Here is a 10742-nt window from a genome sequence, read left to right as displayed (position 1 = left end):
GCGCCGTACGCTCATACATTCTAGCATTCTCATTGCCTCACACTTTCATCCACTTTGTTTGCTCATACATACACTCAACCACTCCAAATATTTACATCTTCTATTCATTGTGAGATTGTTTAACGGCTTTATATGCAGCCAAGTGTCAGTCAAATACAATCCAAAACATTTTCCACTAGCTGTATTTCAGTGTTTTTGGGTCTGAGAAGGTGCCTAGTCTATTGGGTTACACCTTGTCCCAAACCCTTTAGAATAATGTAATAAGAAGGGAATTAGTTCTTATGTGCATTTGACAAAGCAACATTACAATCCTGTAATTACCTTTCCACACAGAGATGGTAGGAACTCACTGCCTGCTCTGCGATCAAACCCCTCGTGTGGCCACAGCTTTCCATTGCCGACTGCACCACAACCTGTTGGTCCAACGTCGCAGTCTGCAGGAGCTCCAGCCCTTTAACACTGTAAGTGGAAAACAATCCTTTCCAAACTAGAAACAATTTACTCATTTCAATAACCATGACATAGCAGCCCCAGAGCTGTGAAAGTAAATGTGACCTATAAAAGAAGCTTTTATTTCTCTGAAGTAGCACTAACTTCTAGATGTATTCATGGTTTTGTATTCTATTTAGCAGCGATGTTAGCTTTGGCTGATGGTGAAACAGACTGGCAAGCAGTGTAGAAGGGTTGGCAATGGAAGACAGTGGCAATGGCATAATAATTCCATTTCTGTGTTTTCCACAGCCCTCAAACACAGAGCAGTTCCATCAGAGAGGACAAGGCTTTAACATCAGCAGTGGCCGGTACATAGCTCCAGTGTCTGGGTTCTATCAGCTCACAGCAAGTCTGCTACTGGGTATGTGGTTCAAGTATGTTTTGGGGTGTGCTCCTTCCCCCAACATTCAGACTAGTTATAAACCAATATGGTTTTTGATTGGTTGATTCTTAACCTGAAAGTATGGTTACAGACACAGCCTAACCCTGCATCCCAATGTTCATACTATCCATCCTAAATAGTATGTGAGATTAAAATAAGTGCGTCCCAAAGCATAGTATGTTGAAAAGAGTATACCAGAAGGATGGTCTACTATTTCAGGTAGATTTTTGAAGTGTGTGGATCCATGCACACTCTAATGGCTAATATTACCCACAATCCATTGCACTTCGGCGAAGGATTCGGTTCAGAACTACAAACATGAATAAAAAATAAAAAATGCCAAAAACTACAGATGTGCGTGACCGACGGTTAAGTAGAGAGGTTTAGATAAAGGGGTTTGAGTTACTAATAATCAACTTTTAACCTGGTGAAATGATGTTATCTGTGTTGTAGAGGATGTTAACTGTGACAAGATGACTGACAGGTCAGTTTACGGTGACAGGGTGCGTGTAACTATGCCACAGAGCGGACCATTAAGCAATTGTATGACGTGAAAGTATGTCCAAAGCTTGCCTCTACTCTTCTACTACACACTCAAAAGTGTGTACTTATTCTTCACCAAAAGAGTACATACTTTAAGGGCATAGTATAAGTAGGCACATTGGGACCGATTAGGACGCAGCCAGACCACTGATTCATCAAACCTGCGTTCTTGCAGTCACGTGCTTCGGGGAAATGTAAAAGTATACATTTTAATTAGGTAACTGTGACAAGATGACTGACAGGTCAGTTTACGGTGACAGGGTGCGTGTACTATATGCCACAGAGCGGACCATTAAGCAATTGTATGACGTAAAAGTATGTCCAAAGCTTGCCTCTACTCTTCTACTACACACTCAAAAGTGTGTACTTATTCTTCACCAAAAGAGTACATACTTTAAGGGCATAGTATAAGTAGGCACATTGGGACCGATTAGGACGCAGCCAGACCACTGATTCATCAAACCTGCGTTCTTGCAGTCACGTGCTTCGGGGAAATGTAAAAGTATACATTTTAATTAGGAAATGTAGTGGAGTAAAAGTGAAAGTTGACAGAAAACTACAGTAAACTACAGATTCTTCCCAAAAAACTTAAATACTGTTACATTACAGCACTGGAGTCATCCAAGTTCGCCCTCTGTCAGTTGCAGTTCCATCATTGGACGCACGGTGTCAGTGCGCCGCAGGTTTTAATAAGGCCTTCGATCAGCTGGGTGGCGCTTCATACTCTAGTATTTGTGAACCGACTGCGGCGTCAACATTTGAGCTAATTCAGGTGTGTTTGTTTTTCCCAACCTTGGCGTCTCAGTATTTGCTTGTCCTTTATAAATATTATCTAAAGATAACAGACACACCACATGAAACTGAAGGTGGCCGTTATTTTCATCCTGAAAGTGGCACAGACGTTTTACGTCTGTCAGTTTGTGTAAAGTTTATGTTTGATTCGCCATTAGTCGGATTTTGACAGGTTGGTTTGCTTTTTTACTTGTATGGTTTTTGATAGTTTTGGTTGTGTATATATATATGTATATATATATGAAATGAGACTTTGAGAGTATTTTAAAATAAAGGTGTGAGTTTTTGCACTTCTGCTTATTTTTTTCACGTCATCCATATAATGTTAATTAAGCAAATAATGCAGTGACCGTTTAAACATGTAATGGGCTTTTATATTGTATAGCATGTTATCTGTTTTCTATAATTTCATTAACAGGCACAATGCGATTGTGTAAAGCATATAAACTGTATCTAAACTATATATTAATTATACTATGCGATATAGTAAAAAAATAATAATAATTTTTTTTTTTAATATATATATATAATAAATTATATATATATATATATATATATATATATATATATATATGTAAATATTTTCAATATATATACTGCATGTGTGTGTATTTGTATGTACATAATAAATATACAGAGTACACACACATATATTATGTAAACAAAAACCTTTATTTTGGATGCGATCAATCGTTAGACAGCACTAATAGATATATATATATATACTTATATATACATACTTTTTTCTCCAGTTTACTCATTTGAATGAATATAGTCAGATAATTGCAATAGTTGTTTTTTTTATGATTTGCAAATGCGATAAATTCATGTATTAATTACCATGTTTATAGTGAGTGTTGTGACCCTACTGAACCTGACCTAAACTGGGTTTGTTTGGTTTCGTCAACCGTAAACCTACTCTGAAACTCAGAGTTTGCTCAACTAGCTTTGTTTAACAGGCCACTGTTTTACTGTTTAGAAAACATTTTGACTGACTGGAAACACTGCCGTTCAAAAGTTTGGGATCAGTAAGATTTGTAATGTTTTTAATTTTTCTATTTTAAATAAATGCTGTTCTTTTTAACTATTCATCAAATAATCCTGAAAAAAGTATCACAGTTTCCAAAAAAATATTAAGCAGCACAACCGTTTCCAACATTGATAATAAATAATCATATTAGAATGATTTCTGAAGGATCATGTGACACTGAAGACTTGAGTAATGATGATGAAAGATCAGCTTTACAGCACAGAAATAAATTATATTTTAAAGTAGAATAGAAAACCATTATTTTAAATATTAATGATATTTTACAATATTACCGTTTTTCTGTTTTTTTTTTTGGTCAAATAAATGCAGCATGATGAACAGAAGAGACTTCTTTAAAACTCATTAAAATCTTACCGATCCCAAACTTTTGAACAGCAGTGTATAGCAGTTTTTTTTTTTTTTTTGAGATCATATTACCTGCCAAAAACTTTTCACTCCGTCTTAGACTTTAAAAAAATTAAACCTAATTTCTGCACAGAAATAAATTATATTTTAAAGTAGAATAGAAAACCATTATTTTAAATATTAATGATATTTTACAATATTACCGTTTTTCTGTTTTTTTTTGGTCAAATAAATGCAGCATGATGAACAGAAGAGACTTCTTTAAAACTCATTAAAATCTTACCGATCCCAAACTTTTGAACAGCAGTGTATAACAGTTTTTTTTTCTTTTTGAGATCATATTACCTGCCAAAAACTATTCACTCCGTCTTAGACTTTAAACAAATTAACTCATATCTCTCCTGTAGATCGAGGCTTTCCCTCTTTGTTCGCTCCAACATGGATGTCGGAGTGACCCTGAGACGGCACAACCCAGTGGACAGCATCTGCCGCAAGCTGCAGACCATCCAGCGGCGAGATCAAGAGGTTAACTCGCCCTTTCAGATCCCAAAATTCCAGTCCAGCAGCTACGACAGCCCTCACTCGGGTCTACACGTCAACCTGGAGGCCATCCTGAAGAAGCGTACCGTCCGAACTGACGGAGGCTCTGACCGCAATTCCTCTGAGAGCTTGTTGACCCCCACAGCTTCCCCGGGACCGGGGTCTGTCCCCAACACCCCTCGTACTCCAATCACACCTGGCAATGCTACCTATACCATCACCAGCATGCTAGGCACGTTAGGGGAGAGGAGAAATACAACAACGTACAGTCGGCCGTTTCGGCATAACTGCTCCACCCCAGCAGCCCAGACTGGGGACAATTACTTTAACTTTACCCCACGCTACTCCACACAAAACCTGCTGGAGGGGCCTGACACAGAGGTGAAGACCTCAAAGATCCCAGCTCCTGGCTTGTTTTCGTATAACCTGAACTTCTCCTCAGATATTTCTAACATGGACACTGAACTCGCCTACCCGGCCCTCGTGGTCAAGAGACTTTCACTGGGCGAGGGTAATGAATCACCTTTTTAGTTCTCTTTTTTTAACATTATAAATGTTTTGTTAATACTAGTGACTATGTTTTTGTTTTTCTTGTGTTTTGAACAGGATCTCTGTTTCCCTCCGAGCCCAAGAAGGAGAGCATGGCTGAGGTCAGTCTGATTTGTGAGGAAGACCTGTTGGACACTATTTTTCAGGCCTGTGACACACAGTGCAGAGGTACATATGTCACTCCCTCTTTGCTTTTATGTTGTTTATTTTTCAGTCATATTGTGCATTTTAACAAACGTCTAACCCTACATGTAAACTTGCTTATATCTTGGTTATCACTCTGTACCATTTGTGCTATAGATATGAATAAAAGTGTGGTTACATTTATTATTAGGTTAACTTCACAGCGAAATCGAGTCATTTCAACAGGAATTTGCGTGATCTTGAATTTCGAGGATGAGAGATTTTCCTATGCAGATTTTGCACTGGGTTCAAGTTGGTCACACAAATATGAAGCAGAAAAAGCTGCTTGGTGTGTTATTGACTTCTGTGTGAGCTTTGCTTTATACATTGCTACGCTATTGACAAAAGACAGTGGAAAAATGTGATGAACACCTGCCGGATGGAAAAGACGGCCTCATGCACATCTAAGGACCAGAATATTGTAGAGATTGGTGATGGGGTCTTTTGGAAAGTTCTTTTGGGGAAAAACTTTTTTTTTTTTTTTTAAAGATAATAGCTAAGCTTATTCTTAAAATGTTTTCTGGTGTTTCTCAGCAAATTTAATTTACATATTAAGTGAAATCAATAAAAATGTAAAATCATTTTTGATTTTTTTAAATTAAATTAAGGTTTATGAAGACAGGCCATTTTTTCTTTATAGAATAACACATTCTAATATAGCATTGTTAGTCACATTTACCTTTGTTCTGCAAATTTTTATGGGCAAAATCTGGTCATTTCAATTGGAATCCACACAATACGTGAGGACTAAGGATTTACTTATGCAGATTTTGCAACCGTTTCAAGTTGACCAAAGTAGGTCATGCTGAGTTGACCAACAGAAAGCTTGGTTTGAAAGTGCCTTCAATGTGAGCTGTGTTTCATATATTGCTATACTATTGACAATGGATCTTTTCAGCCCATGAAGTTTCACTAATGTGACATTTGTGCAATTTTCCAAAGCAATTGGTTTTTGATACCTTGTAGATTTGAACTGCTCCTTTCCCCCTCAGATTCACAGGTGTTATTCCTCAGGAGGTTGGGAAGCGGACTAATATTACAATACTTGTGTTTTTGTTTGGTTTCACTAAAGTAACCTCTAAGAGCATCTCAACACATTGACTCATTCAGACCAGCAGCAGAGATGCTTCACCGCATTCAAACCTAGAGGCTAACAGGAGACAAAAGCTGCTTTCATTTACAGCCATTCTTCTTATATAAAGGCAACGGCAATTTAGAAGAATGCAAAAAAAAAATTTTTTCCAAGCATGTTAAAAGCGATGAGAGACACAGACACATGGTCATGGTGACTCAGAGCAAGTAGGTGTTACTTTGCAAACTTTCTTTATTAAATTAAGGTTTATGAAGACAGGCCATTTTTTCTTTATAGAATAACACATTCTAATATAGCATTGTTAGTCACATTTACCTTTGTTCTGCAAATTTTTATGGGCAAAATCTGGTCATTTCAATTGGAATCCACACAATACGTGAGGACTAAGGATTTACTTATGCAGATTTTGCAACCGTTTCAAGTTGACCAAAGTAGGTCATGCTGAGTTGACCAACAGAAAGCTTGGTTTGAAAGTGCCTTCAATGTGAGCTGTGTTTCATATATTGCTATACTATTGACAATGGATCTTTTCAGCCCATGAAGTTTCACTAATGTGACATTTGTGCAATTTTCCAAAGCAATTGGTTTTTGATACCTTGTAGATTTGAACTGCTCCTTTCCCCCTCAGATTCACAGGTGTTATTCCTCAGGAGGTTGGGAAGCGGACTAATATTACAATACTTGTGTTTTTGTTTGGTTTCACTAAAGTAACCTCTAAGAGCATCTGAACACATTGACTCATTCAGACCAGCAGCAGAGATGCTTCACCGCATTCAAACCTAGAGGCTAACAGGAGACAAAAGCTGCTTTCATTTACAGCCATTCTTCTTATATAAAGGCAACGGCAATTTAGAAGAATGCAAAAAATTTTTATTTTTTTCCAAGCATGTTAAAAGAGATGAGAGACACAGACACATGGTCATGGTGACTCAGAGCAAGTAGGTGTTACTTTGCAAACTTTCTGATAGAGTTTCTAGGTGGGATGGCATCTGACAAGACCCAGGTGCTCTGTGACTGTAGCCACTGTAACCATAGTAACGCAGAGCCCTCTGTTGCAGGTAAAGTTTATGTATCACACATTGTGGACTTCTTGAGACACACCACTTGCCGCAGTTCAGAGGACAGCGGCCTAGAGGAGCTCTGCAATATGCTGGACCCAGAGCACAAGGACATCTCCATAGACCTGGACACGTACCATGCCATCATGAAGGAGTGGATCGATGATTGCCACAACCAGGCGTATGAAGACATGCATATACAGTACATACCCTATGCTTTACAACAGTGATTGCCATTGATTTACTTTAATAAAGGCCTTTTTAGTTTGGGAAATATTGCACAGGACAAAAAAAACTGAAGACATCTGCTGGTTGTTTAACTCCTGATCATTTTGCTAAAGGCTATGGTCAGTTAATAGGAAGCAGTTATTTTTGCAATCAATTCTGTACTGTATGTCTTTTGTAGATGTTGCCAACCCAACCAAAGACACATTGCAGATTTTCATCAGTCTGCTATCAATCCACAATCAGTTTTGATCACAAGGCCTTTCTTTCCAACACTTCCCTCATGATTACAGACAAAAGACGCTCCGTGTCTTAACCTTTAATTATAACGCAGAACACCTGTATCACATGTGCACCAGCCTAACTATCTCGTCTCTCTCTACCGGGTCTTTTACTCCCTGCATTAACACTATAACTACATAAACAGCACTTTCACAATGATTATGAAGTCTGTGCGCTACACTACATTCTTTATTATTAAACGAAGTAATTAGAACAACGACAGTCTACATTATTCAACACATTCTTAGGAAATAGTGGGTTCACAGCGAATTATCAGAACTATTTCAGTAAAACAGTAATATCGTGCTTTACCTGGAAACCTAAAGCTGCACTAGGTATATATCACATATTAGCACAAAAAAAAACTAGATATTTTGAGCACTCAGTTGAAAATGTACACATAACGTATCAATCGTACTTACAGGTTGTGGTTCGGAGATGCTTGTTGGTCCAAATAAAGAAGATTAGAAGCCAATGAAGATAAAAGGCAAGATTAGAGAAGCAGTCCTCGGTAAAATGACAAGCACAACAAAAGGTTCGAATTGTATTGCTGTGGTATCGTGGAACACAGCATCTTCTCGACACAATGAGTGTTCGTATTTCATGGGCAGGTGGGGATTATGCTAATGTGTTACCCAGTGACGTAGATCGGTAACAGGCAGAAGATACGAAAATATAACGACTCGTTAAGGCGATTCTGAGTCGACTCTTTCTTTTGAGAGACAATATCTTTATCATGCACTCTTTTGATTAACAACTTTGCAGACTGTTTACATTGAAGGATAGCTACCTTACAAACTGCAAAAGAGAGATTTTTCGAAAACCCATATGAGCTGCTCTTTAACTTTTATAAAGAATATCTCTTTGGGTTTGAGACTTTAGTCTTTGCAACTTTAGGGATCTTATCTATTCACGAACAGCTTGTAACACTCCAAAGAGAAAGGAAAACTTGAAATCGCATCATATGACCCCTTTAAGTAGTTCCAGGGTGACCACATTTTATTTAGATATCATATGGCCATGTCTGCCCAATTTGTTAAAGTTTCACATAAACAGATCTTCAAAGAGCCATACAGCCTACTACAAATGAACTCAACAGGCCAGTATCTATGATTTCACAGAAGGATAATCAATTTTGTATTTTTATACCAGTATATTTTTATATTTTCTAGAGATATTTATAATTTTCATAGAACATTACTAATTTGTTTGTAGCTAATGCTTCCAAGACTACCAAGATATTTTTGCACTCTGCTGACCAGCTAGATGACTATTTGTGTGTCAAATAAGCAAAATTTGCAATAGCAATTTAAAATCCAACACAGAAAACCAAATGTTTAAGTTTACAAGGCATACAAATGGATGTAGTTAACTTGGTTAGTGAAATTGGTATATTAGAATGATTTCTGAATGGTAATGTTTTTTTCTAAAACATTAAAAAATTCTAGTGACCCCCAAACTTTTGCACAGTAGTCTATATATATGATTTCATTGGAAACTCAGAAATGTGGTGACTGTCCATGAGAAAATACCATAGAAGTGTATAATAATGTGACAAATCATGTATTTGGTTGAGAGGCAGAGCAGACACAGTGTTACTCACTCAGAATGCTTAATCAGTGGTGTAAGAAAGTAGTTCTCCATGCAAATGTTTTAGGGACTAAAACCTAAAAAAATATTGTAGATAAGCAAGTGTACATGTGATAACCATGGAATAAGTAAAATAATTTACTCCAGAGTGTTGAATTATTGTCCATGTGTTAATTTGGGATTACGGAGTTAATTTTGGATCCATGTTGTGCTTGCTTCAGCTGTTGAGAGCAGACAAGAACAAACTGGAGAGTCAAATGCAGATGATGCAACCTGATATGACAATGTAAGAGCTCTGTAATGCATTTAACACATAGCAATGAAAATATTAGCTGATTAATTGATCTTATTAATGGCAAGCATAATACTTGCACAAACATCAGAAATTGCTTCACATGTTCTTCTAACTGTGTATGTATGTGTTTGCAGCCCAGGTCTCTCTCTTTCTGTGGCCTACAGACTAAATCAGATGAGTTCAGGCTCTCTTCAGACAGAGTTGGCACTGGCACAGAATCCCCTGGAGGTTTGCAGTGTGTTTTGCGTTTGCAATTCCCGTGTATGTCTTTGTCCCGTCCATGATTTGGAGTGTCTCTTTCTCTCCACTCCCACCAGCACTTATGTGCTGTTTTCTGTCCGCCCACTCTCTCCCACTTCACTGCCATAGAGTGCACTCAGTAATCCACACCCTCTCTGTGCTTTATACCAAACTTTAGGCATTACAATGAGTCTGACTACGTGTTTTATTTCACAATTAATTTTTTTTATTTTTTTTGCTGTTGGTGTTCCCATTATTGTAGCTGGTGATAACTACATACTAAAAAACAATATTGTTTATACTCACTGGCCACTTTATTAGGTATACCTTGCCAGTACTGGGTTAGACCATCTTTTGCCTAAACTGCCTTAATTCTTCATGGCATAGATTCAACAAGGTGCTAGAAACATTCCTCAGAGATTTTGGTCCATATAGTCATCACAAGATAGGTACACTGTGGTCATAAAGCGATGGACATGGGTGTGGTCAGCAACAATACTCAGGCAGGCTGTGGCGTTTAAACAATGCTCAATTGGTACTGAAGGGCACAAATTGTGCCAAGAATATATCTCCCACACATTACACCACCAGCAACCTGAACTGTTGATACATAGCAGGATGGATCCATGCTTTCATATTGTTTATGCCAAATTCTGACCTTACCATCTGAATGTCAGAAATCGAGACTCATCCAATCTATCTATAGTCTTAATTTTGGTGAGCTTGTGCAAATTGTAGCCTCAGTTTTCAGATCTTTGCTGACTGGAGTGGCACCCAGTGCAGTCTTCTGCCGCTACAGCCAATCTGCTTCAAGGTTCGACATGTTGTGCTTCCAGAGATGATCTTCTGCATACCTTGGTTGTAACAAGTGGTTGTTTGAGTTACTGTTGCATATCTACCAACTCTAACCAGTCTTTCCATTTTCCTCTAACCTCTGAACCTCTGGCGACATTTTCGCCCACAGAACTGCTGCTCACTGGATATTTTCTCTTTTTCTGACCATTCTCTGTAAACCCTTAAACCCTAAGATATTTATTTATTTATTCAATTAATAAGTATAAATAAATACAAAATATAAAAAT

General features: G+C 37.7%; 1 protein-coding gene across 1 annotated transcript in view; it reads left to right on the top strand.

The window, feature by feature from the left end:
• lrmp (lymphoid-restricted membrane protein) overlaps positions 1-10742 on the top strand; it is a 36860-nt gene that overhangs the window by 5446 nt on the left and 20672 nt on the right. The window contains exons 2-4 of the mRNA XM_016282915.1: positions 4013-4656; positions 4752-4862; positions 7029-7209. Coding sequence (XP_016138401.1) covers positions 4044-4656; positions 4752-4862; positions 7029-7209 — 905 coding nt within the window. The 5' untranslated portion in view covers positions 4013-4043. The remainder of the gene's footprint in view (positions 1-4012; positions 4657-4751; positions 4863-7028; positions 7210-10742) is intronic.

Source organism: Sinocyclocheilus grahami, unplaced genomic scaffold, assembly GCF_001515645.1.
Source record: "Sinocyclocheilus grahami isolate Dianchi unplaced genomic scaffold, SAMN03320097.WGS_v1.1 scaffold1.1, whole genome shotgun sequence".
Classification (NCBI taxonomy): Eukaryota; Metazoa; Chordata; class Actinopteri; order Cypriniformes; family Cyprinidae; genus Sinocyclocheilus; species Sinocyclocheilus grahami.
The sequence above is the reverse complement of the archived record's forward strand: the minus strand, read 5'-3'. Positions and strand labels throughout refer to the sequence as shown.